The sequence below is a fragment of the Pseudorca crassidens genome, chromosome 9 (genome assembly GCF_039906515.1).
Source record: "Pseudorca crassidens isolate mPseCra1 chromosome 9, mPseCra1.hap1, whole genome shotgun sequence".
Lineage (NCBI taxonomy): Eukaryota > Metazoa > Chordata > Mammalia > Artiodactyla > Delphinidae > Pseudorca > Pseudorca crassidens.
This window is the reverse complement of record NC_090304.1, coordinates 24,942,745-24,970,318: the sequence shown is the minus strand read 5'-3', so window position 1 is coordinate 24,970,318 and position 27,574 is coordinate 24,942,745. Positions and strand designations below refer to the sequence as shown.

The window sequence follows — 27,574 nt, the reverse complement described above, 5'->3', positions numbered from 1 at the left end:
TTGAGGGATCTCAGTTCCCCGACTCAGGATTGAACTTGGGCCACAACAGTGAAAGCACTGAATCCTAACCACTAGACCACCAGGGAACTCTCCCCGACTACTGGTTTTTTGCAGTCTGGTTGAATGCCCCTTCAAAGTTCCCCCAAATTCATTTTCTGCTTAAGTGAGTCAAAATTGGTTCTTGTTCCTTGGAACTAAAAGGCACTGCATGAAATGAGCCACTTTGCTGTGGGCATGGTCAGTACTTTCTTGGGCAGAAAAAGTTCTATTGAGGAAAGAGTCACACCTAGTATTTTGTCTTTGAACAGAAGATTAAAGATGATGTAAGGAAAAGCTCTGAGCCAATAGGGAACACAGAGCACCAAGGTAATGCTAGGTTTTGATGAGGAAGCCTCTATTGGTCTGTGTTTAAGTAATGGCATCAACAGAAGAAATCTGGTACTGTCCAAGATCTCTTCTTTCAGTTGCTACCATTGGGCGTGTCACCTATGTTGTTACCCTTTGGGCCAATCACCACACTCATGCATTTGATGAGATTTTATTTTCAGAAAGGCAGTATTCATTCTGGTTTGTCCAACAGATCACATAATCAAGGTGTTTTTTTTTTTTTTTTTTAAATGTTAATCAATAAATTCCACTCGCGTCGGCAAAAGTCAGACTATGCTGTTAAATATAGCCAAGACTGTAAGCATACAAATGTCACTGTCTACTGGATCTTAAATTATTCACCAGTACCCACAAGAAAGAGGCAAAACTTTGTCCTCCTGAAAAGGTGTATCACTTTTTAGGAAACCGGTAGCGCTTCTGAAAGCCTCAGCACTTGTGATTACGCTAACAGCCCTTACAGATGTATTTGACACTATCTGTGCTGACTCAGCTAGGAGCCAACAGGCTGGATGTCGGCAGGTAAAACACATCCCTGCAGACCTGTTACTATTCATGATGACATTTGGAAATCTCAAATCGCAACCCCAAAGGCTCCTCCTTTTCCATTCATGTATTATACACACACATATGAAGAGTTTTCCTACCAGTAACATTTAAAATAAGCACCCTTAATAACTGCAAGTCACAAGTAACATAGAATATTCAAATGTTTAGTTTTTAACTGTCTGTGACAAAGCTAAGACAGCCTACCATTCCAATAAAAAAGACGGGGAGTGGGAGGGATAGTTTTAACACACCATTAATTTATGTTACTGCGTTTTTCTACTGAAAGACAGCAAAGACAATACAAAATTTAGGGACAGAAGAAAACACAGATTTCAGCCTCTGGTACCTCTCTAAAGATAAACCTTGTGCTTCCGTGCCCTGCCATCTGGAAAGCTTACCTCCTTCCCAGCCAGTCACCTTCTAGCTGAGAATACAACAGTCAGTAAGAATCTCATTGTCCCCAGCCCACACCTGGAACATGCACCATGCCTACCTGGCAATACAGGGACCATGAAAGGCGAGAATAATGCATACCTTGTGAGAGACTGTTGAAAAGGAGCCCCCTGCCCCAGTCACCCAAAAAAGTACTGATCACATTAACTACATCCAAGGAACCAGAGGGAAATAGCTGAGGACTGCAGAGAATCTACTCAAGCTGTCACTGCAAAGAGCAGAGTAAGAAGCATACAACTTTACTCAAATCACATGCACTTCACTCAAACTTTTTCCCTCAAACAGGTCTTCTCTGCCAACAGAACTGGTCTTTAGGGTCCCTCTGAGTTCCTCTCTCTAATCTAACTTGCTCAAGCTAGTTTTAGTCTTTCCCAACAGGATCCAGCTGGAAAATATAAAGCCTTTGGAACGCAGCAGCACAGGAAATGAGGAGTATACAGAAACAGGAGATTTAGGAGAAGCCCTTCTGGTGTAGATTTAGAGACAAAAGCTCCAGACCGCCACCAGCAGCAGGATGCCCAGCAGAGCTGTTTTCCCTGATATACTCGTCCCGTCACTTTTGTTACACAGGTTCTTCTGGCAGCAGTGGTACTTAAGCTCCTTCTCATCTAAGGCTTTCGCAATGGCTTCGAAATTGCAACGGTCAAACATCCAACACTGGTAGTAAGTTTTCATTGGCACTGTGGGGGAAATACACACACGCAAAGATAAGCACTCAAGCAGGTAAAATGCTGCACCTGTCTTTGAACTCGCAGTTCTACTTCTTAGAACTTATCCTGGGGAAATAGAGACATTTGGGTAAAAATATGTATCCCAGTTAGCTTATAAAGGGGAAAAATTAAGTAAATAATGATCCAGCTCTGAATGGAACTTTTCCATAAAAGCAGAGTCTCATCAGAGCCAATACAGTTGTGTGTATATGGAAGGCAACAGGCAATCATACTAATGTTTGAGAGAGTTACAAAGATTTTTAAACACATGCCCTCTTTGATCCAGGAATCCCACTTCTAGAATTTACCCTATGAAGTTACTTGAAAAAAGGTTAAGATATATGCTCAAGAATGGTCACTGCACTACTATCTGTAGCAACAAGAAACGAAAAGACAGTCGGTTAATAAAAAAGCACTTGAATAAATTATGGTAGAGTTCCACACAACGAAGTTCCATGCAGATAAGGAATGCCACAGACCATGTGTATTGACATGGGAGGAGTTTGAGGGTTTTTTTAAAATGCAGAAAAATAGTTAAATTGGACTTCAACAAAATTAAACGTTTGTGCTTCAAAGAACACTATTTTAAAAAATTAAAAAGACAAAACCCACAAAAAGTGAGAAAATGTTTGCAAATCATATATCCGATAAGAGTATAGTATACAGAATCTATGAAACACTCTTACAACTCAATAATAAAAAGACACCCCAATTAAAAAATGGGCAAAGGGTATAGATACTTCTCCAAAGATATACAAAGGGCCAATAAGTGCATGAAAAGATGCCCAACGTCACTAGCCATTAAGAAAATACAAATCAAAACCACAGTGAGGATCAATTCACACCTATTAGGATGGCTATAGTCAAGAAATTGGAAAATAACAAGTGGTGTCAAGGAAGCAAAGAAATTGGAATCCTCAAATATTGCTCGTGGGAAGGTAAAGTGGTGCAGGTATCTTGGAAAAGTCTGGCATTTCCTCAAAAGGTTAAAAATAGTTACCATATGACCTAGTAATTCTACTCCTAGGTAAATATATTACCCAAGAGAATTGAAAACTATGTTCACACAAATGCTTATACACGAATGTTCATAGCAGCATTATTCAAAACACCTAAAAAGTGGAAACAACCCATATGTCCATTAAATGGTAAATGATAAGCAAAATGTGGTATATCCATTCAATGGAATATTATTTGGCCATAAAAAGGAATGAGGTACTGATATATCCAATAACATGGGTGAACATTAAAAACATTATGAGCAGGGACTTCCCTGGGGGTGCAGTGGTTAAGAATCTGCCTGCCAATGCAGGGGACACGGGTTTGATCCCTGGTCCAGGAAGATCCCACGTGCTGTGCAGCAACTAAGCCCGTGCACCACAACTACTGAGCCTGTGTTCTAGAGCCCGCGAGCCACAACTACTGAAGCCCCTGTGCCTAGGGCCTGTGCTCTGCAATAAGAGAAGCCACCGCAATGAGAAGCCCGTGCACTGCAACATAGAGTAGCCCCCTCTCGCTGCAACTAGAGAAAGCCCGCGAACAGCAACGAAGACCCAATGCAGCCAAAAATAAATAAATGAATAAAAAAATTAAAAAAAATAATAGATTATATACTTTAAAAAAACAAACAAACAAAAAAACATTATGCTAGTGAAAGGAGCCAGTCACAAAGGACCACAACACTGTATGGTTTGATTTATATCTAAATGCCCAGAATAGGCAAATCCGTGGAGACAGAAAGTAGATAGTGCTCCCTGCCGGGGTATGGGCGAGGGAAGAATACGGAGTGACCACTAACGGGTATGGGGTTTCCTTTTGGGGTGATAATAATGTTCTGAAAATGAGTGGTGATAGTCGTACAGAGTTGTGGATATACTAAAGGCCACTGAATTGCGCACTTTAAAATGTACTTTGGAACTGAGATATGTGAATTATATCTCAATAGAAAAAAGCCTAGATGCAGAACAACATGTAGAATGTGACCCACCTGTATAAAGTCTATGTGTGGGGGTGAGTATACTACTTTTCTCTGGAAAGATTCCCAAGTAATTTAACAGTGTTACCCTCACAGAAGGCTATCTTTCATTTATACATGTCTCTGTAGATTGAGATTTAAAATAAAAAATCACTGGATGAATTTATTTTAAACATAGCTTAAACTTCCTTTAAAAATCATTAGATTATTCCGTAAAGCAGGAAAATTTTCCAAAAGAACGTGCCACTATGGTCCCAATTTTTACACACAAAGGAAGATGCAGGCCAAGATATATGATGCCAATTAGCTTATAGTGACTTAACATTGAGAAAAATTACGTTAAATATTTTAAAAAAGTGAGAGCTGAGAGAGAAGAGAAGTTAGTTGTACTAGATGCTGAGGACACACAGATATAGAAGGTTGGTCCCCGCCCTGGAATCATTTTCTTTTCTTCTGTGTTGGAAAGAAAAAAATACAGATGCTTATTTCCTTATTTAAGGCCAATAACTAGTTTATTCTATTTCATTCACAGCTCAGAACAAAACTTCTAAGTTTATAACTGCAGGTATAACTGTTCTGTCCTCCCCCTCAGAGGAGATGAGTGTTTGGCCTGGATTTTAATGAAGTCTGGTCAAGTGGCAGAGGCCAGATAAGAGTGTTCCAGTGACTCTACCTGCTTGGATCATAAATATTTAAGTGGATGCTTCTAATACTGTACTAAAGAATGCTGTTGAATAGGACAAGTTACTGTCTTATGTAGTAGTCATCAGGCTTTGGAACTGCGAAAGCATGAAAGTCACCAAAATGTTAATTAGGGAAACCTAACAGCTTGGGGAGAGCAGATAGTAATTTATTAATAATTGCTACCAATTAATCACTTACTACGTGTCCTGCAGTGAGCCAAGCACTTTCCTTGAATGATCTTATTTGCAGAACAACCTTCAATGGTGAGCTTCTCACCAAAGCCACTGTCAGAATCACCCGAGGAAAAGTGGATCATATCACAGAGTCACCGGAATGTTAAAGGTTCTCTCTCTGCTAGGCACAGCCTCCCCGCTCTTTGAAGATTTGCCTTGAGTCTGCCTTTACCAAGCAGTAGTCCCCAGTTGCCTTAGGCATCCTTCAGTGTGTCCCTTATTTGAAAGGTCATTACAGAAATGATTGCTTGGCACTGTCATCAAAGGCTCTGCCAGACTCTCCGTACATGGTTTATATTTCCAGGACCTAGCCAGGACGCCAGTAAATTAGTGGCTGAAGTAGCGCCCATCTGTCTCTCTTCTAGACTGAATCCGCACAGCGCTAGCACGCACATTTCTCCACTAACTGCCCCACTGACCCCGGGAGGTAAGTATTCCTATTTCACAGCTGGGGAGACAATGTGGCCAGATTAATTAAATAATTTCTCCAATGTATGCCTGGCCTTTGATTCCTGTTTATGACAGTGTGCCTCGCCTCTCCCAGGCTGACGTCAATCAGAGTCGGAGGGGCATTTAGATGTTCTGTTACTATCTGCCTTACTGTAAGGTTTGAATATCTATATTTCAAGAACTGCTGTTACCACATGTCTAGCTGAAGTTTTGGGACCTATGTTCATGAGAAGAAGAAAATTATTTAAGATTCACATTATCCTTAAAAAAATAGATTTTATACTTGAGAGGAGTTTTAGATTCACAGCGAAATTGAGCAGAAAGTACATAGTTCCCATAGAGCCCCGATAGCCCCACCTCCACCCCAAACAACCTCCCTCACTATCAACATTTCCCGCCAGTACATTTGTTGCAACTGATGAACCTACATGGACTCATCATCGTCACCCAAAGTCCATTATTTACATTTGGGTGCACTCTGGGTGTTGTACATTCTATAGGGTTTGACAAATGTATGACATGTGTCCATCATTATAGTATCACACAGAGTCCTAGCTTCGTTGCCCGAAAAATCCTGTGCTCCTCCTATTCATCCCTCCCTCCTCCCCCACTTAACCCCTGGCAGCCACTGACCTTTTTATTATCTCCTTGGTTTTGCCCTTTCCAAAACATCACATAGTTGGAATCATGACAATGTAGCTTTCCCAGAGTTGCTTCTTTCATTCAGTAATACATATTTAAGTTTCCTTCATGTCTCTTCATGGTTTGATACTTCATTTCTTTTTAGTCCATTCTCTGGAGGTACCACCGTTTATTTATCCATTCATCTACTGAAGGACATCTTGGTTGCTTCCAAGTTTGGGTAATTATGAATAAAGCTGCTATAAACATCCATGTGTAGGTTTTTGAGTGGACATAATTTTTTGACTCATTTAGGTAAATATCAAGGAATGCAACTGTTGAATCTTATGGTGAGAGTACATACTGTGTACCAATTTATATTCCTTCCAGCAATGAATGAGAGCTCCTGGGGCTCCACATCCTTGCCAGCATTTGGTACTGTCAGTGTTTTAGACTTTGGCCATTCTAATAGACGTGCCTCCTTGTTTACATTAATCATTTTTACAAAGCATAACAGTTCATTATAAGATGAGTAAATTCTGGGGAATCTAATGTACAGCATTATGACTGTGGTTAACAAGACTTATTGTCTATTTGCAATTTGCTAACAGGGTAGATCTTAAGTGTTCTCGTCACACACAGAAAGGTAACAATGATTGATTGCAGTAATCATTTCACAATGTATATGTATATCAAATTGCCATGTTGTACACCTTAAACATATACAGTTTTTATTTGTCAATTATACTTCAATAATGTTGGAAACAACTAAAATGAAAGTTTAACCATTCAGGTAGGAAACAATGGGATTTGTTTCCTAGTCTAGTCTACTTCCCTCTTTCCTTCTCTCCACCTCTACCATCTGACACACCCACTTCATCAATAAAAAAGAGAGGCCGGAAGAACTTACTGGTGGCAAGACAGAGATCAGAGCTCAAAGCTTCTAACTGATAATCTAATACTTATTCTACACATAATATTGCCTTTATTCTCTCATTTGGAAATTATACTTTTTGTAGTGGGGGTCCAAGAGACACAGACAATCAGGGTTAAGAAGTAGGTCTCTGTGCTCATAGATAATTGGTGCTCAAATATTTGTGGAGTGAATGACTATTCTCTCTGGGGGCCTCACTATGCTTTCTACATTAACAATGAGTTAATACAGTCCTCCAGGTGAGGCAGAGGAACTGTCGCCTACAGAATCAAGGACCTTACATGTAGACCTTGGAATCTGAGCTGTATTCCAGGAGTTTATATCAAAATTATGAGGTACTCCTGTTCTTTAAACAGGATAATTCTAATTCATCCTTACTTATTGAGGGATTCTTCCTTTCTGGGGAAGTGAAACTCCTCCTCCTTTCAATCAGGTTTCCTAAATTCTATTTTAATAGGATTTATGGAGGAAGCGATTCCATAGTCTAACCAATTTGGAAAATGCAGACTTGACAAAATTTGTCAATGTTGCCAGTTCCCTACCCCAAGCCCACGAGTGCCTTGTTCTCTGAGGCCACCAAGCCTCGGTAGCTACTGTTGCCTTTCTTGGGAACACCCTTCCTCTCTTAGTCCTCTTACTTCCTACCTGTCCTCTGAGCTCAGCTTGAGTCCCCTCAGGACTCTGTATGTATTAAATTCCCCAAGGAATGAGACACGGGTATCAATAAAGACATCTGTAATAGCTACACAGGCCTCTTTCACAATTTTCATCATCTCCTTTCTTCATCTCTGCACCCCAACCTCCTAGCTCAGGCTCTGGCACAGGGCAGGCTCTCAAAAGTTTGCGAGGCAGCCAGTGTTGCTGTTAAGAGCACAAGTGTTGGAATTAGATGGGTTCCCACGTTCAGATCCTGAGCTCGTTCCTTGACCTTAGTCTGTTGCTTAACCTGAGTCTCAGTTTCCTCATTTACCAAACGGGAATAAAATGTTACCCCGAGTGGTAGATGGGAAATATTAAATAAAAAAACAAATGGAAAGTGCTTAGTGCCGCACACAACTGGTGCTATTAAATGGTAGCTATTACTTGTTGAATACGAGTCTAACAAGAATGAGAGCGGCACAGATCTCTTCCCAGGCTCTCTTCATCCCATTACACTCAGGAAGAGGGGGAGGGGGAGGCTCTTACCGGCTTTAACGATGAGACAAGCATCTTGATTACGTGAACAATTGACAGTGGTAGTGCAGCCATTAGCTGGGTTAATACAGTTGTAGCACTCCAGGCTGTGACCTAGGATCAGGAAGAATGCCCGTCAGAACCTGGTAGACCAGCAATGACTCACCCTCCCGGCAGCAGAAGCAAGCCCACCAGCTCCATTAGTGTGGGTCAGAGGTCAGCAACTCAGAGTGGGCTTCCTTCCCACATATATCTGCAGCAGATGTATTTTTCCAAGCTCAAACTACAGTTCCAGCAGCAGTTTTTTGGACCCTGAGGCAAGTGCAAAGGGAATTTCCAGATTTCAAAATCCATTTAACTGTGCAATTGAGAAGCTTTTTCCTACTTTCAACCGGAAGTGATTAATCTGCAATGCAATGACATATTAAAAGGAATCCATTAAGAGGATAAACTAACAGAATTCTATAGACACCTTCCAAGCAATGAATATGCTCTATCACGTAACATTCTCACGGACTGATCAGCAGTATTTGGCAGTACCTATCTGTGTGAAAAGACATGCTCCAAGACGAAATGCATGACATCTCATTACAGATCAGTATTAACAGATGAACGTTTGCAACCAATTTGATGACGGGGAACACTAACTTTTGAATCCCAAGTAAGCAAAATGTTATTCTCCCAGAAAGAATTCCATTCTTCTCATTAGTAGATCTGTACTATAAATAATTGTACTCAATTATTAAATTTTTGAATTCTGCCAATTAAAAACTTGGAGAAATTTGTTTTCTCTCTTATTTATATAAAAGCCTACATAATATCCTTGATTTTTGTCTCTTGGCCTGCAAAGCCTGAAATATTTACTATCTGGACCTCTGCAGAACAAGTCTGATGGCCTCTGGGATAAGGCGTCCTCACTGCAGCTGTTCTCTGCTGAGGGACTGACCCATCGCCAGAAGCAAACACAGTCAAGGGGCAGGCAGCAGCCATACACTTTAAACCCATGTGGGTGGGAAGACATGCACAGTGACACTGAACACGAGGGTCGACTTATATCAGAAGCAAATGCCTCTGGTTCCCCAATTTGAAAAATGACTACCGCTCCCACTCATGTTCTTAGGATTCATCTTTGGTGGCTCGACTTCAAGTTTCACTGGATTATTTTCCCTTCTCTGTTTTTACAACAATGGTGATGGAAAAAGATGAGTCATATTCCACATCTGTGATGGGAAGAGTTGGAAGCAAGTTTTCCTGATTCATGTGGACATACTCTTTGCTACAATAAGAGATCACCTTCTTCTGGCCACATGGCTTCTGCCACGTAATCAGTATTTGGAAGTACCTATCGGTGTGAAAAGACATTTTCAAAGATGAAATATGTAAAACCTCATAAAAGAATGGCATGGTTAAACCAAGACGAAATGTGGGTTTTAGAACCCAAGAGCTGACTTTTAGTTCTAAGGCCAAAGTTCATCACCAGGAAGAGGAATTCTCCAAAGGCCAGAAGAAAGTGGCTCCTCACTTCCTGAGCACAGATAGGAGTGAAGCTCTCTATAACATCTTTTTAAAAAAATTAATTAATTAATTTATTTTTTGCTGCATTGGGTCTTCATTGCTGCAGGCAGGCTTTCTCTAGTTGCAGCGAGCAGGAGCTACTCTGTTGTGGCGCGCGGGCTTCTCATTGCAGTGGCTTCTCTTGTTGTGGAGCACAGGCTCTAGGCACGCGGGCTTCAGTAGTTATGGCACACGGGCTCAGTAGTTGTGGTGCACGGGCTTGGTTGCCCTGCGGCATGTGGGAATCTTCCCGGACCAGGGCTCAAACCTGTGTCCCCTGCATTGGCAGGTGGATTCTTAACCACTGCGCCACCAGGGAAGTCCCTATAACATCTTAAATGGCCAGGTCAAACCTTCAGACAGAGGAAAGAGAGCTCACCTTTGGAACTTCTGTGAGGCAGAAATATTCACAGCTAACACAGTGTTCAAATACCTAAACTTTCAATCTTCAGAGAACTGCTATAAGAGGCAGGCTCAAGGATCTCCATCCCCATTTTTCAAGAGAAAATTAAGACCAAGATGTTAACTAACTTGTCAAAAGTCACACGGCTACTAAAAGGAGAGCTGGGACTCACACCCAGGCGATCAGTTCTGAAGCCCACGCTTGGTTTATTTACCGTGATGTTCTTCTAATTGTCCTGAGTGGGAAGGAGAAGAAACCAGGACCAGTTATGGGGGAGACCGGGTCAGGGGCAAAGCAATAAGTCAGTGGCTGTTTGATATTCTAGCTACTTAGCCAGGGTGGAGGGGATCTTCTTCACACTCCAACTCCCTCAGGAAAAACCTAAGTGCCCCCGAGACCCGTCACAGAACAGCTAACAGCGCCAAACCCAAGCCTGATCCATAAACAAACGTAGACTGCTGGAAAGCAGGTATGACCAGGCTATTCTTCCTACAGAAAATTCACTGGGTAGAAGAATTAAGACAACGTATATTGTAACATAGCGAACCACATTACAAACCTCCGTGACTACAATCAACAGACGTGGGGAGGGAGGGGGGTCGTGACTTCTGTCTTTTCTCAGAAAGGGAAAACTTGTGCAATCATGTCCTTGGGCTACTTTGTTCTTTGCTTCCGTTTCCTCAACTGTAAGATGGGCGTAATAGTACGGAGCCCTCACAGGATGGCTGGAAGGATTAAATGAGCCAGGGTCGGGTACAGGCCCTAGTACCTAGTAAGCATTCACCATATGGGAGCTACTAAAGCTACAAGCTCTAAGACATGCTCCAAAATGCAGATGCCTCTGTAGTGCCCACCGCATGGCTACTTCCTTTTCTGCCTCCTGTCCCCACCCCTCAGAAATAACAGTTAGTAGGGCTTCCCTGGTGGCGCAGTGGTTGAGAGACCGCCTGCCGATGCAGGGGACACGGGTTCATGCCGGTCCGGGAGGATCCCACATGCCGCGGAGCGGCTGGGCCCGTGAGCCATGGCCGCTGAGCCTGCGCGTCCGGAGCCTGTGCTCTGTGGCGGGAGAGGCCACAACGGTGAGAGGCCCGCGTACCGCAAAAAAAAAAAAAATAATAACAGTTAGTAGTACCAACGTGACATAGGCAGAAAATGACCTTTGATGTTTACAGTGAAGCAAAGCAAATAACACAGGTGTTCCTACTGTTACAGAGGTAACGAGGATCTCCAGCAGGCAGGGAGGGGTGGCCCCGAGAAGGAGCTGGGGCAGACACTCTGGTGCCAGGCTTATTTGGGTTCAAATTCTGGCTGCACCACTTTGGTGTGATATTTTACAAGTTATTTAATCTCTTTGGGCCTCAGTCTTGTCACCTGTAAAATGGCAAGAAAAATAGTCCCTGCTCCACAGGGTGGACATGAGGATTAAATAAGTAAATACATGTAAAATGCTGAGAATAGTGATTGGCACGTGAATGCTACAAGCAGCAGCAGCATCACACAGGAGAAGCCCAGGGCGGGCGGCTGGGCTCAGCACCCTAAAGATGGCATCCATCGGTAGCCCCAGCGGCGGGTGGTGAACGGGGTGAAACTTAAGCAGCTCAGTGTAATCGCTCCCCACTCAAGCAGCTCTGTCACCCAGGATGAACTGTAACTCAGGAAGGTGCTCCACTCAGGGTAGGGCCGTAACACAGGAAGGAGCAGTCACACCACCCTGGACCTGTAGCACTGGTGGCGAAAGAACGGAAGCTCGGCCCGAGGTCTGTGGCATCAGCTTGGTCTTCCTGAGGCCTAAGAAAAAGTTTAGGGCCGAGGTGGCCTACCTGATCCAGATTCACGTCCCTGTGGACCACTCACCTACATGGCAGACGACAGCCAGGCTGAACAGGAGCCCGAACAAGGCGAACCCTCCTTTGCTTCCCATTGTGACCGGCTACAGATTCTGGAAGAAAGGAGCACAAAGCATGGTCATGAACCAACAGGTGATTGCCGGGTATCTCAGAAACCAAGAGGTGGAAGGCCTGGGGGCTTCAGGAAACATGGGAAGGAGTGAGCAGACCAAGAAAGCAGGGAATGTCCGGGCTGGGTGCGATGACCCTAGGGTGCTCTCAGGTGGGGCCGTGCTTGCTCCCTCCCTGGCTGAGACCTTGGCTTACTGAAGAAATGCTGCCGGGCCTGGTGGGAGGGGCAGCTGCAGGGAGTCAAAGCACACCGGGCCCACCCCAGCTCTCACCTACAGTAGCCGTGCACCCTTGAATAAATTCAGTTCCTCTGAGCCTCAGTGTTCATGACTGAGCAGTGGGACAGCACTGTCTTCCCCCTCAGGGTCGCTGACTCAAATGAGAATATTAACAAAGTACATAATGCAGCACCTGCGATTTCAGCTCTGCAGGCCCCACCCCCAGCTGCTGGCTGAATTGAGCCTGAGCCCAGTGAGGGCCACTTCTCCAGGCCACGCCACTAAGTGCATCAGATGGAAGGGGTAACTCTGGAGGGCACCAGTGTGCCTTCAGAACAGGAAGCAAAGGCTTAGCGTGCACAGAAGCTCTGGCTCCCCACCTCCTCCTTAATCACTCTGGAAAAGTAAGGAGGGGTTCCAGGTACCTCTGGTGACAAGTCCCCATTACATTAATGCCTAGATGTGTGGCAGTGAGCATCAGGGGAGAAGAGGGGAGGGCTGAAACACCTTGAACCCTCCTTTTACCTGAGCAGGAGGCCAAGACACAGGGAGGGTTTTTTTTTTTAGACTTTATTATTATTATTATTATTTTTTGCGGTATGTGGGCCTCTCACTGCTGTGGCCTCTCCCGTTGCGGAGCACAGGCTCCGGACACGCAGGCTCAGCGGCCATGGCTCACGGGCCCAGCCGGTCCGCGGCATGTGGGATCCTCCCGGACCGGGGCACGAACCCGTGTCCCCTGCATCGGCAGGCGAACTCTCAACCACTGCACCACCAGGGAAGCCCTATTATTTGTTTTTTAAAGATTTTTTTTTTATGTGGACCATTTTTTAAGTCTTTATTGAATTTGTTACAATATTGCTTCTGTTTTGGTTTCTTTTTGGTCCTGAGGCATGCGGGATCTTAGCTCCAGGACCACGGATCGAACCCACACCCCCTGCGCTGGAAGGTGAGGTCTTAACCACTGGACCACCAGGGAAGTCCCCACAGGGAGGTTTTTAACTTGCCTAAGTCCAAATCATGAGCAGTAGATCTAAGGAGTCTCCCGACCCTACCCCGACTCCCCTGAGGCCATCCTCCAACGAGGAGGCAGCAGCTGCCCCAAACCAGGGCAGCTCCACATTCTATTCTCCTGGGCCGCACAGGCCAGGATTTCTGCCTGGTAGACAGACGGGGCTCTTGGTGGGTGGGCCCTGCCCTCCTCTGGGTTGGAAATGGCATCTCTCACACCTCTGAAGGTCATGTGATGCTGAGGAGTTGGCTGAGGAAGGCCGGGGAGAATTGGGAAGCGAACAGGGCAGGGCCTGGCATTGCCCAAAGAAGACGCCATTGAGTAAAGCCACGCCCGGGAGAGAGACAGGTTGCTTGCTGACGTGTGGGAAAGTGGGGAGAAAATCTAACTGGGCCTGGCCTTTCTTTACAGGTTGAATACCCCCCACTTCCCTCTGGTACCTGCAACACCTACCACAGCCTACTAATGCCCCCCGCCACCGGGCTGACCCTCCTGGGGCGTAGCTGCCCACAGCACCCCTGTGCGGTGAGGACCTGAGGCTGCCCGAGGCCAGCGGTCAGAAGCTCAGACTGGGCTGGCGAAGACCTGGACACGAGGTCTGGCTCTGCCATGGCTACCGAGCCTCGTTCTCTTCACCTATGACAAGGGGCAGGTACATGGGCGCTTTCCCACACCAGGAGACTGAGGTGAGATAAGTTAACTATGTGCTTGACAGTCACAGAAAAGTGGTGGCTGTCACCGCTTCCTACCTCACCCTGGACTCCCTTCCTGACCACACCCAGATTTCCTGCCCAAAGTCAGGCACGTCCATACCTCCGGGTCAGACTATTGGCCTCTCCAGGCTCTCTTGTTCCCTGAGCCTGAGAGATGGAGGCAGCAAGGTCTCTGCATCCTAATAGTTCAGGGAGAGGCCCCTGCCCCGCCTGCCAGCACCTGACGCCCCTGCAATGCCGTCTGTTGGGAGCCAGATGGGTCAAGGGAGAGAATCACAGCGTTCCCGCGCCACCAACCCCCCAGCCAGTGGCCCAGGCCCAGCACACCCCAGCTCCCTGCCTGGTTCCTCATGCTCGGGGGCATCTGGGTAGAAAGGATGATTCACACACTCAGCTTAGGCAGGCCTGGGGCTGGGAAGAAGTGCTGCGAGAGAACAGGAGAGGAAGGCACCCATCTGAGGTCCCCGAACAGGGACGCGGAGAGCATCAGACTCTCCCTAAAAGTTAAGAACATCTGCTTCCTCAGGTAGCCCTACTGGAGGAGGAGGGAGGGACCTCCTGACGGGGGCGGGTAGGTGCTGGAAGGGCGGCGGGCTGGCAGGAGCTGCAAGCTCCAGGAGACTTCCCTTGGAATGGTCCTTGGCATGAATAACACCATTACAACAAAGAGGGTGCAGCGCAGTGAACTCGCCCTTGATGACACGCATCAGAAAGAAGGGTCTACTAAGAAAGGCTCATCTCTTAACAAAAGCTGCGGAAACGGCACAGTGAACTGGTCTAGGGACAGGCTTTCTCGTCGACCGGTGAACAAAGTCTTGAATATTTCTGGCTCTGCCACTTATTGCCGTGTGTTACTCAACCTCTGGGCCTCCCTTCTTCACCAAGTAAACACAGGGATAATCACAGGTACTGCACAGCATGGTGCCTGGCCAAAGAAGGCCCTCAAAAAGCAGTAGCCACCATGAGTATCACTGGGAAGTCCCGAGGTTCCCAGGAAAAGAAATTGGGCAGGGAGGGGGTGTTGGCGGGTGGAGGGTGTGGCAGAGAGAGGAAGTGATCAGTGTACGGATGTTGAGCTGTTCGGATCGGAAGACCAGGTCTTCATTAACCACTACTAAAATATGAATTTCCAAGAGCGATATGTTGTTATGAAATGGCAGGGGTGGGGGACAGAAAATAGCTGATTGTTTTAAAGCTATTTTATAAATGCCCTCCAAAATGCTGCTGATAGTAGTAAACACTAAGCAGGATTATTTATAATCTCTTATTTCTCTTCCTGACCTTTTACTTTTTGCCATACCTCCCCAAATATTCTATAATGAGCCAAGCATTATTTTTATAATTAGAAATAGGAAACTCCGCACATTACAAAACTTTCCCTTTTAGTAGTCATAGATCACCTGTCTTCTGGCAAGTCTGTTACAGAATTAAAAAGAGAACCGCACCTCATGGCTTGAAACTCTTCCCCCTAGTCTAAAACATCCTCCATTTTAAATTTAAAAATGATGCCCGTAAGTTAAGTGTAGATCAGATGGTAGATGAACCGAGAGCTGCCGTTACTTTTTCAATCCACCCAACCAAACACTTAGATGCAAGATGCATCCAGAAGACCTCATCACTCTTTTCTAAACATATTGAGACTCATTTAAATGGATTTAATTATTGGAAACAGCCCAAAGTCATTCTGCCTCCCATCCAAGTACTAACCAGGCCCGACCCTACTTAGCTTCTGAGATCAGATGAGATGGGGCGCGTTTAGGGTGGTATGGCCGTAGACGCAAAGTCATTCTGGAAAAGGTGCACAGAATAAGATAGGTGAGCCTATTGGAAAACACCATTTGGGAGTCATAGGACACGTCTGGAGCCAGCCTTAGGAAGTCTGGACAGATTTTCCTGGGTGGCTCTGAAGTTGACTCTAAAGGGAATTCCTTCAGGGGCACGCCAAATAGGCTTTTCACCAGAGGAATAAGTAACAGTCAAGGATATATAAGCATTGTTTAAAATAGTAAAAATTTGGTAACATACATTTCCAACAAGAAGATGAGTAAATTATGGTACACTTCCATGGTGGGGAACTACACAGCCATGAAGAGTAACAGACATGGAAGGCTATTCACAATGTATTAAGAAAAAAAGCCAGTTTAAAATAGCTATAATTTTATTACTTTGTCTTAAAAAAAAATACACACACACACACACACACACACATATATACACACTCGTATAAAAAAATGCTTGGAACACCTTCCCACTTTTCCGAAAATTTTGGATCATGGGATTAACAGCATGGTAGAATTATGAGCATCTTATTTATGCTTAAGTATATTTTCTTAACAATGAACCTTTTTATAGAAAGAGCTCTCAACATGAGTGAAGAATATTTTAATGTACTTAGGTGTCATTTCACTTGCAGCTTAAGTTTTAATTTTTCTACTACTCCACCTGATTAAGTATTAAAAATATATACCACCTTTCAAAATTTGCTACATTAAGGTAAAAAATATTTCATGGGTATATATTCTCCTATGTCTAAAAATAGTTACTTTAGTCACACCCTATATTTGTAAAAAAAAAAAAAAAAATGAGGCTTGTGTGATTTTCTAGTTGTCCTGAAAGACCTATATTCTAATCCCACTCTGCTGTCAATTTATATAACCTTAATGCAGCCAACTACTTTACTTCAGTTCCTAATTTGTGAAGTGGTAATAATGATTTTATAGAATGATAAAATATAAAAATAAGACTTGAGGGTTTTAAAGCTCACTATGGGCTAAAATGTTACGTGGCACTTTAAGGAACAGACAAATGCACACACAATCCTGGGGTTACTCTGTCCTGGGCTTAGACCTGAGCTGGAAATAATATTTTTACTATTAGGTGCCAGATTTCTGAATTTCTTCCAGTTTATCAGGACAGCAAAGTACACAGCTGTAAAAGCCAGGAGAAACGGTTGGGATAAACCAGGGCTGTCCTATTTGGAAAAGTATAGTCAGAGACAGTAACCATCTTCAAATAGGGTAATGGCCACCAAGGAAGAGAGGGAGAGGTTATTCTGTGTAATTTACAAAGACAGCATTAGGATCAATTAGGGAGGCATTCTGAGCTTCCTAAGAGCAACTGCTTGCTATCACTCCACCCCTCCCTCCCTCCCTGCCATGTGCCAGGCACTGTGCAAAGTGTCAGCACATATGGAAATCAATTCCCTGGTGAAATGTGAAAAACTCCCCATCACTTGGAAATGTTCACACAGAGAGCAGAGATCACAAATCAGAGATGATGCAGAAAGATGCCAGCAGAAAGCAGCAAGGGGTTAAAACAAAAGATCTCTGAAGTACTAGAGATTCTCATCCTACAATAAGAACCAACCTGATCATTATTTATTCATTTCCATCCACCTGAGATGTAAGGGGAAGCTACAAGTTGCAAGGTGATTTACAAATACAGGCACCCCTAATCCAGTTCCTGAAAATGTTTTGGGTAGCCAGTTTATGGACAGTGTAAGCCTATATTCCATTATTTTAAATAGGAAAACAAAGACGTGTTGCCGTCCATCCAAAGACCCCAGCCAGTCCCCCCAAATATCTATCTATCTATCTACCTATCTATGTATCTATCTATCTATCCATCTAAACAATCGAAATAAATGTGAACATAAAATATTTAACACACCAATGACCCAACAAACTGAAGGAATCCATCGGTGCATATATTTACTCTACGAAGTAAGTTCAGTCTCGGCACCTACCCCCCAGTCATCTCCACAACGGTCATTTATGAGCCCACTGTGAGCTGAGCAGGTGCCATGCTAGGCACTGGGCTACAGCGACTGCTGAACCAGGCGAAGCCCCACTCTCAAGAACCTTACAATCTAGCGGAGGTGGACACCAACTAACACTAAAGACCAGGAAGAAAATAACATAGGGTAACAGTATTGGTTCTCTAGCTTTAGTGGGCATCAGAATCACCTGGAGGGCTGTTAAACACAGATTGCTGGGCCCTGACCCTCTAAGTTCTGATTCTGCAGGTCTTGGGTGGGGCCCAGTTAGAAATTAGCATTTCTAACTGGGGACCACACTGAGCTGAAGATTCAAAGAGTGAGATGGACTTTGCCCACCCATGGGGATTCTGAAGACAGAGCAAGGGGGTCACAGCTGAGGCATACAGGTGGCCTCTAGGAGTGAAGAATGGTCCTTAACTGACACTCAGCCAGGAAATGGCACCTCAGTCCTCCAACCCCAAAGACTGTACTGTGCCAATAGCTTGAATGGTCAAGGGGACAGATTCTCGCACAGAGCCGCCAAAAAGGAACACAGCCCTGCTGACACGTTGATGCGAGCCCAGTGAGGCCCGGGTCAGATTTCTGACAGATGGAACTGTAAGATTAATAAATTTGTGTTGTGTTAAGCCACTAGGTTTGTGGTGATTTGTTTCAACAGTAATAGAAAATGAATACACCAACCTCAGAACTGGCACGTGGCAGAGCAGCATTTAAACCCAGGTCTGAGCTCTTAACCACAGTTAAACTCTCTGGTGGGGAAACTTCTTGTGAATTCAGCTTCTGAAATAAATTGGTTAACACAGGCCACCAGAGAAGAGATTTTACATTGGCAACGTTGCCACAAGATTCACAGATGCCCGGGAGTATAGTTTCTGTTCCTGGGAGCCTGGAGCCCCAGAGGCTGATAAACTTTAAGGCTAGAAGTATTCTCAAAAATTAAACCCAACGTTCCTATTTTATAGGACATTAATGGAGGCCCCAGGGGATGAAATTACCCATTCCCAAGGCAACAGGTTAGTTGCAAAGACACACTGGGTGGATCTCCCTTCTATTTACCAGGGGCCAGTAACTCACAAGTAGCTTAACATTACCTGGAGGCCAGTAGTGTTAGTGGCTTGGGGCTTTGCCTCCTTATCACCTTGTACACACACAGCCTGGCAAGCTGAGAAGATCACTGATCTTACACAAAGATCACTCAGCTCAGAGAAGTCATTACTTCAGCAAGTAGAGACAAACAGAAAGCCACCATCATAATGAACAGCCCCTCCCAGTTACTCTGAGGTGCCAGAGACAACCATCTCAGAACTCTCTAAACTACACAAATCGGAAGCTTCCTCAACAAGGAAGGGCCTTCCTTGCAATTTGTTCCAGGAACTCAAGTCTCTAGTTCTCCAAAGAGGGCCCTTTCCAGACAGCTTCGTCACAGCCCTGCCCTTTGAGATTGTACGTGGAGAGCCAACTGTGTAGTGAAGATATTTCACAAGATATAGGGTGTAGTAATAACATGTCCTCCGCTTCGGAAATTCTCAAGCATCTCTGGGCTTGGTTTTGTTTATGGCGTCTTTGCTCATGAGGTTCTTCTGGAGCTGGCCCAGAATTTTTTATGCATTTCTTTTCAAGAGCTTGTACCTGCAGCTGTCAAAGCTGAATTCCATTAGACACCCGCTCTCCACACTCTAACATCCATTTTTATTTGGACTTTTACCTTACAAGCTACTCAGCATAATGAGGTGTTTTCCTTATAGTTTTCTGTTTGAAAATACAGAAGCCATAGTTTCACACATTTGGTCCACAGTCAGGCACCTCCCTCAATTAACATTCTGAGCTGTATGTGCCTTCCTTAGAGAACTGGGAGTAAGCTGCCCCCAACGGGGAACATGGGTACCGAAACATTAACAGCCACATTTGTTCTCCGCTTACCAGGTGCGCACAGAGTCCTTTCCACGAATTATCTCATAATTGGTGAGATATTCGTGTCCTTATAACACCCTAAGAAGTAAGGCCTGTTATTTTAGCAATAAGAAAATGAGGTTAAATAGCATGCTCAGCATTACGCAGCCAGTAAGAGCAGAGCCAAGGCTCAAACTGGTGCCAAGCCCAGGCCCTTGACCACACATGAACTTCATCACTTCTCTGCAAGCAAACCATGTCAAATTGTACTTATTTTAGGAGCATTCCAGAGCCATCATCACCGACAGATGAAGCTAGACAACGGAGAGCAAGGTGGTAGGAAAGAGCTGTTTCCCTGATCTGTGATTCTCAGAATTGCACACAAAGTAATCTTCGGATTATCTCGCCTGTATTTGAGGTCTCTCCCTCCTTTTCAAGAAATGTCTATCATCACAAGCAACCCTGATATGGTGTGGGCTATGTCTCTAGGTTTGTAAAACGTATGGGCTGATTTGTTTAGAATGAAATAGAATTATTGCAGTTGAGAGTGGTGGGCAGGTCTCAGCTGGAGCCCCCTGATATCCTTAAAAAACTGGCCAAGAACAGGATTTTTAAAAGAATCAGCTGGCCAAGAATCAGGAGGCACTTTCAAAGCGGACATGAGGCATTATAGGAAAGAAGGAAAGCACTGGTCAAAAGGAAAACCGGAGGAAGCCTGGGCCAGAGCCTTCACTAGGTGGCAACCAGGCCAAATCGCTATTTCACAAAGACTCCGAGGGCACGGACGAGATCCGAGTTTCAGAAGTCACACAACTACCGCCAGGGTGAGTCACAAATCCCAGCTCTTCGTGTGAGTTCCGGGATAAGGGGTGAAGCCACCTACGTCAGAGGAGAAATGGAACGTTACCTGGTACATTTCCAGGATCCATGGAGAAAACCACTACTTAACGTTTCCTTAAGTCTGCCGTTAGACTCTATGAAGGGTGCGGCCCAAGCTGGCCCAAGCAAACTAAAATTGGACTCAAAATGTCTAAGTCACGACCCCACCCTGCTGTTTAAAACTCAAAATTTAAACCTCCAGAGGAAGAGAAGAATGTCCATAACTTCCAGGGATGGCATTAACCTCCTTTCAAGGTGCGATGCGATTTCTTTTCCCTAAACTGCAAGAGCTTCCCTTCAGATTCAAATTTCGAAACAAATACTCCCAGGAGAATGGAGGGCAGGGCCCGCGGAATTGGGGGTGTTTTGGAAAGCGCGCCCGCTCCCCCCTTCTCGTTGGTCGTATACAAAGGAATCACCAGTTCTGCGGGCCGCGGGCGGGGGGAAGGGCGCCGGATCTCGCCGTCCCTGGGCGCGGAGGCCGGCGCAGGGTGGGCACGGCCCTCTCGGACCCTCCAAACCCCCCAGTCCCGCGATGGCAGGGGCCCGGGCCCAGCTGCCCGTTGGCGCATGCGCCGGCCCAAATCCCCGAGTGCCGGACTCGGAGCGCGGCTCCGCTCCCCTCCTGGCCCCCAGACCTCACCTTCCAGCCCCCGTCGTCCGCTTCTGCGCGGGTACGCCTGCTAGGGTCGTCCAGTCCCGTTATATCGCCTCGGCTGGGGCGGGCTCCGCCTCCTCCCGCCGGCCCCACCCCGCCCAGACTCCGGCCTCGCCCTGCGCGCCGCAGTTTGCCAGCGAAGGTCACCCGAGACGGCGCAATTGCGGGCTCCAGGACCCGGTGCAGAAAAAGCCCTGTGGCCAGGACTAGATTAAGACCTTTATGATAAAACACTGAAACGGAAAGTTTATGATGTTCTTCCTCCGATTTGTTATCGAAAACAAAAACAATATGAAACTCCAACACTTATGAATTTTCCTCCTTTGTTGAAAAAAATATGAAAATGTTTTTCAAAATGTTTGTGTGCCCTTGCCAAGCTCCCAATTGGCCTGGCTGTCGGGTTAGCCAGCCTGGCTGCAGCCTGAGGCTCCTTTCTGCTCCCGGGCTCTGGTAGCCTCCAAGTACCCTTGAGCCATAGTCACCTCTGTGACTTGTTTGGAACCGAGATGAAATTCTGCTGTGGGTTTTTTTTTGGGGGGGGGGAGGGGAGGCGTGCCCTGCAGCTTGTGGGATCTTAGTTCCCTGACCAGGAATGAAACCCACGCCCCCTGCAGTGGAAGCCGGGAGTCTTAACAGCTGGACCGCCATGGAAGTCTCTAGAACGTTATTTTTAGGTGAAGATGTAATCTGAAGTTTCTGGTTATCACTTTGTCACTACCCACTGCAGAACCGGCTTAAAGAGGGCCATACAAGGGGGAGTGGGAAAAGCAGGCCAAAAGTACAGGTCTTTCTCCAAGAGATTGACCTCTATTGGGGACTGTGAGACTCCTTGAGGATCAGGGTAAGAAGGTATTGCATCTCAGGACTGCTCATGTTGAATCGGGAGCGGAGGAACCCATGACAAAGTTCAAGCAGGGGAAATCGTATGACAACTGATCATGACACGTGCCTTCTACCATGATCCTCTGATGGCTTTGGGATGTCAGGGAATGAATTTCATTTGGTGGTGCCTTAATCTTGGTTTTTCTCTATACAAACAGTATTCTCAAATCAGAAAGATTTGCTTTGATATTTAAAGTGTGTCTGCTTAAATCAGCTAATACATGTGTTTCCTATGATAGCTTTACAAAGCTCTTCCACATGCATTTTCTATGCATCCTATAAGCTCTTCCCTCCTTTAAACTCTCTTGGGTTCTGAGATGCCACTCTCTCCTGGTTTTGCGTCCAGTTCCTTGACCTTTCGGTCTTGAGATTCTTTTGTGTGTGTGTGTTTTTTTTTGCGGTCCGTGGGCCTCTCACTGTTGTGGCCTCTCCCGTTGCAGAGCACAGGCTCCGGACGCGCAGGCTCAGCGGCCATGGCTCACGGGCCCAGCCGCTCCGCGGCATGTGGGATCCTCCCGGACCGGGTCACGAACCCGCGTCCCCTGCATCGGCAGGCGGACTCCCAACCACTGCGCCACCAGGGAAGCCCTCGGTCTTGAGATTCTTTTCCATTACCCCCTCATAATGTGGTGTTGCCAGGGTTGGACTGAGAACCATGGCTGTATGTTTTCCCTGGGAGACTATAGTGCACCCACTGTTTTACCTTGGGAATACAGTTGGCCCTCCATATCTGTAGGTTCGGCCAACCAACTGCAGAATATGCAGTTACCAAGGGCTGGCTGTATGACACCATTTTATATAAGGGACTTGAGCATGTTTTGGTATCTGTGGAGGTCCTGGAATAAATCCCCTGCAGATACCGAGGCATGACTGTATGTATGTTTGCAGATGATTAGCAAATCTTTATTCTCCAGTCCCGACCACTCCCTGGATCTTCATATTCATATCCAACTGATTACTGGACAACTCCATTTGTATGTCCCACAGACACCTTGAACTCAAAATGTGTCCAAATGTTCCACTGCTTTTCCTGCAATTTTTTTTCATAAATGAAGCCCCGTACCTGGAATCAACTTCTATTTCTTCCACTCCCACACAGGCAATCACCAACTCCTGCCTATTTTATCATTTAGCTACTTCAATTTCATCCTCTCTTCACTCTACTCCTACTGATACTGCCCTAATTCATGCCTGTAGCATGTCTTACTTGGGCCATTACAATTCCTTCATACCAGGTTTACAGGCTGCCCATGTTAATACCTGCATCTCTTGCCCCTTCTCTACTTTTGCTCCTGCTGGAGACCTGGCTGGTTTACCTCTCTCCAGCCTTATGATTGACTTTTTACTTTCCATTTAATTTTTCCCTTTTCTCGTCATCCTTCCTGGAATACAATATGACTGCAGTTGCTATCTTGCAGTCATGAGGTGACCTTAAAGATTAAAGTCTGCTACGAATGGTAGAACAGGAAGATGGAAGGAACCTAGAATGTTGACACCATTGGGCCACCTTATCAGTCCTGAGCTAGTTACTTTCTACTTTTCACAAGAGAAAAAAAAAACCCTAAGCTATTTAAGCTCCGGTTTATTTACATATCTGCCTCATCCTGATACATCAAGCTTCAGACAAATGAGTAAAAGATAAGTGGTTTTCTGAATGGACCTAGGAGCCAGAAATGGGCTTCACTCCACCAAAAGCAGTCTGATCAACTGTTAGATCCCTTTTCTGTGTGAATACACATTCTTGCCAATGAAATAAAACACCTGAGGATGTTATCAACTAATCAATCACACCTTAGTAAGAAATAGAGACCATTCATTCAACATACTAAGAGAATGAATTCTGATGGAAGGATAAGCAAGCCTGAAGCATTCTGAGGAGCAAGGATTGGATGGGGTGGCAGGGAGATTTGGGACATCATGAGTACTCTGGGAACTGAGAGAAGAGAGGCCATTCTGAAAAAAGAAAGATGCAAAGAATGGCAAGGTATCCTGGCTCCAGCTTTAACTTCCAACGTTAATAGTTTTAATTAAATCACTACTTTACTGGGGAAGTTTATTTTTCAAAAAACCAGTGGTTTGATTAAAAAAAAAAAGGATAGGCATAATAGATTTGGGAGCCTATTTAAAAAGAAATAAGCAGGAAAAACTACTTACTCCACTTCAGAACATTTTGACATGTGCCAGTATGAAAGACTAAGTTTGCCTTCATGGTCCCTGATGGGAGTTGCTTAATCCTGTATATACCTCCTTCTCCCTACAGTTTTCCCTACAAAAGAACTGTTCCTGGGCGAAGTGCGAGGTGGAGTACATGACAGAGTATCGTCAAAGCCAGGAAATGACTTTGAATGGGCCTCTGGCAATAGGCCAATGAGTTTTGATCTCATCTTCCATCTTAAGAGCAAAGGCTTATTAATATTAGTTTATGGGAAATAGGCAATTATACAAAATACAGGATCGGAACCAAAATATGTTTTCAAAATGTGAGTTTTTGACACTTGGAGGATTTCATTCCAAACTCTCAATTACATAATTACAAAAAAATCCATGTTTTAGGGAAACATACTTAATCTTAACTTAAAATTCATGTCACTTATCACAAAGTTAGACAGTCAAGTATATAGAGGGGAAACAAAACAGAAGCAGTATTTTCAAATTTAGACTACATGAGATATTGTGAAGAATCTTTTGTTAATACGCAACACAATACATACTTTTACACACTACACTTCAAAAATGATGCATCTGTGAACAACATGATAAAGTTCATAGTGTTGAAGACTTTAAGTTCAAGGTTGGCAGAGTTGAAGACTAAATTCAAGGTCAAAGTCATACTGATAGACTTTAAATTCAAGGTTGTTGTGACAAAAACTCTAAATTTAAGGACAGATTGTCTAAGAAAGGACAACTAGCATTCAAGCTATTTAGTCAATCAGTTCCCTGTGAGTACAAAATATACAGGACTCACTAAATGGATTAGCCTAATTACAAATTCTGTTCATTTCTAAATAACTTATGTCTTTTCACAGAATCATTCAGTCACAGTTTCTCTCTATCCTTGTGTAGGTATTTCTGCTTCATTTTAAATCCTTATTCTACTCCCTCCCATTTCCATATTTTTATAAGTATAAAATATCTTTAAACAAAAAAAAAGTCTGTTCCTTAGCTAGAGAACTATTCTCCCACTGACTTCTAGAAGAGGAAAAAAAGATTCCCATTTCCTCCTCTACCTCAAAAACACTACGCAAACTCAAACAATCCAGCTCCTAAAGTAGTGTCGTATAGAACCCAGGTCCTGGCACAATATTTCATGCTAGTTTTCCTGCTATAAGCTGAGAACAATTTAGTTATTTACATTACTGAGAAATCTATTTAACAGGCTGATTCACCCCGGGGCTTCCATCAGCAGAGGCTTGCTAAAAAAGGCGAGAGCAGCGGCGTCTCCGAATGGGAACGTCAAAGACTCTCCTCCGTCTCTCCTCCTCGTCATCTTCATCAGATTCATCCATATCTGCCGAATCATCATCATCGTCTTCCTCCTCCTCCTCCTCTTCTTCCTCTTCCATCTCTTCATATTCATCAGGACCCATTTCCTTGAAAGAGAAAACAATCTTTTGATAAGAACTTCCATCAGTTTTTTGACTCTTATTTAATATAAGTTCTCATTTACCTAGAATCTAAACAACTGGGCATGCCAAATATGAATTTTTATAGACTTCTCAGAGAATGTTTATAGATTTTTAAAATAGAATTTTATAGCCTTTTATACAGTTTCATGATGCACATGCTGATGCAAATTCTAGAGTATATATTCTATCACGTTTTAAAATGCTCAATGTGGTTTTAATGGTAAATATATTTCATCAGTATAGTACTTATTTTTTACATGGTGGTTGGTAATTCACACAATGTAGCAAACAGACCACTCCTAACAGCCCAAGATAAAATTTTACTGAACTTATTAGTGTACTGAATAACAATTCTTTATTAACCTACATGCTTACAGAAAAGAGGATCTGAAAATATTGCTAAGGTATGACCTCTACTGGTAAGTTTTATGTACTGTCAACAGGAGGTCTGAGATTTCTATTGAGCTCCTAGTATAAAGACAATCAGCATCGGTAGCCTCTGCTTTTAAATTAATTTGTTGAAGGCTCTCAGAATAAGGCAGTAGTGATGTTGAACATCCAATATCTGAACATCTCTTGGGAACTTCAGTTCCTTTTAAGCAGTGTCTCTAATTGAGTCTTGACCCATTCTGCTGTTGGTTTTCTCTCTCACACATTTGAAGACTCAGTGAGAGGACCTCCTGTATTGGACAGAACTCTGAACGGCAAGGAGGACCTAGCTGGTAATGTGGCAAGTATTGGGAAACTTGGGATGTGATGGCAGCAAAAGTCCTTCCACCAAGGCTTTTATGGCATTGCATATGCAGCATCCCACTACCCCGTGATCGAGTCTCTAACCACTCTCCCCTGTTCACTGCCCTCCAGCTACAGTGGCCTCCGTGCAGTTCTTCAGACGTACCAAGCACATGAGTGCTTCAGCACCTCTGTACTTGCTGTTCTTCTGCTTGGAACACCCTTCAACCACACATCCACCCAGCTCCCTCTACTTCTTTCAAGTCTGAACTCAAATGTCACCAAGGCCTTCCCTGACACATCTTTATATCAGAACAACCCAACAGTATACTCCTTAGCTCCCTTACTCTGATTTTTCTCCCAGAGAACGTATTACTACTTGACATAAGTGAGGAGTGTGTATTTGCTACACTTTGTCTCTTCCAACTAGAATGTAAATTCCAAGCCAGAGATTTTTTTTTAATCTCCTCAACTTTCTTCTTTTTTTATTTTTATTGAGGCATAATTGACATACAACATTATATTGGTTTCAGATGTACAACATAATGATTCCATATTTGTATACATTACAAAATGATCCCCACAATAAATCTAGTTAACATCCATCACCTTACATAGTTACAGGGCTTTTTTCTTGTGATGAGAACTTCTAAGATCTACTCTCTTAGCAACTTCCAAATATGCAGTACAGTGTTATTAACCATAGTCGCCATGCTGTACATCACATCCCTGAAGGCAGAGATTTTGATTATATCGTTCACTGCATTTTCCCCAGCACCTAGTAGGTACTCAATAAATATCTGTTGAGCAAGCAAATTAATTAACGTGGGGGAAAGGAAATGTCCTTTAGAATTTGTCAAAGGAACTGTCACTTGGGATTTATTATAACACTAACAACAACAATCAGAGAAAATATACATAACTATATTTCATTACTTTTATCTTTTGATTTTTTTAATCTGGGAAATAAAGACTTTAAAATTCAGTAGAAGGTACAAAAGGGGGAGAGGATTAAGGCTTAGGAAATTCTGAAACATTAAATCCAGGTAGTATGATTATTAATTATCTTAAGGAAGAAACCAGAAAAACTGTTAAAGAAATC

The 27,574-nt window shown here is 44.2% G+C and overlaps 2 protein-coding genes across 5 annotated transcripts in view; both read right to left on the bottom strand.

Moving 5' to 3' along the window:
* Positions 1 to 522: 522 nt before the first annotated feature.
* CD59 (CD59 molecule (CD59 blood group)) lies at positions 523 to 21,365 on the bottom strand. The gene is made up of 4 exons (XM_067749474.1): positions 21,218 to 21,365; positions 11,981 to 12,065; positions 8,179 to 8,280; positions 523 to 2,066 (listed from the first exon to the last, which is right to left on the bottom strand). The coding sequence occupies exons 2-4, from the start codon at positions 12,045 to 12,047 to the stop codon at positions 1,864 to 1,866; spliced, it is 372 nt and encodes a 123-aa protein (XP_067605575.1). The 5' UTR covers positions 12,048 to 12,065; positions 21,218 to 21,365; the 3' UTR covers positions 523 to 1,863.
* A 3,215-nt stretch (positions 21,366 to 24,580) lies between these two features.
* FBXO3 (F-box protein 3) overlaps positions 24,581 to 27,574 on the bottom strand; it is a 32,202-nt gene continuing 29,208 nt past the window's right edge. The window contains exons 11-12 of one of the 4 annotated variants that reach the window (XM_067749472.1): positions 27,087 to 27,272; positions 25,564 to 25,704 (exon numbers count right to left, since the gene is read on the bottom strand). In XM_067749472.1, coding sequence (XP_067605573.1) covers positions 27,129 to 27,272 — 144 coding nt within the window. In that variant the 3' untranslated portion in view covers positions 25,564 to 25,704; positions 27,087 to 27,128. The other 3 variants (XM_067749471.1, XM_067749469.1, XM_067749470.1) reach the window with 3 other exon arrangements.

What these genes read in the sequence shown, in the direction of transcription:
- CD59 (XM_067749474.1), bottom strand. Translation starts at nt 12,047, where the DNA reads ATGGGAAGCAAAGGAGGGTTCGCCTTGTTCGGGCTCCTGTTCAGCCTG. An exon ending in GGCTGTCGTCTGCCATGTAG is followed by an intron (nt 8,281 to 11,980) that starts GTGAGTGGTCCA and finishes TCCTGATCCTAG; the next exon opens with GTCACAGCCTGGAGTGCTAC. An exon ending in TTGTCTCATCGTTAAAGCCG is followed by an intron (nt 2,067 to 8,178) that starts GTAAGAGCCTCC and finishes TTTCCCCCACAG; the next exon opens with TGCCAATGAAAACTTACTAC.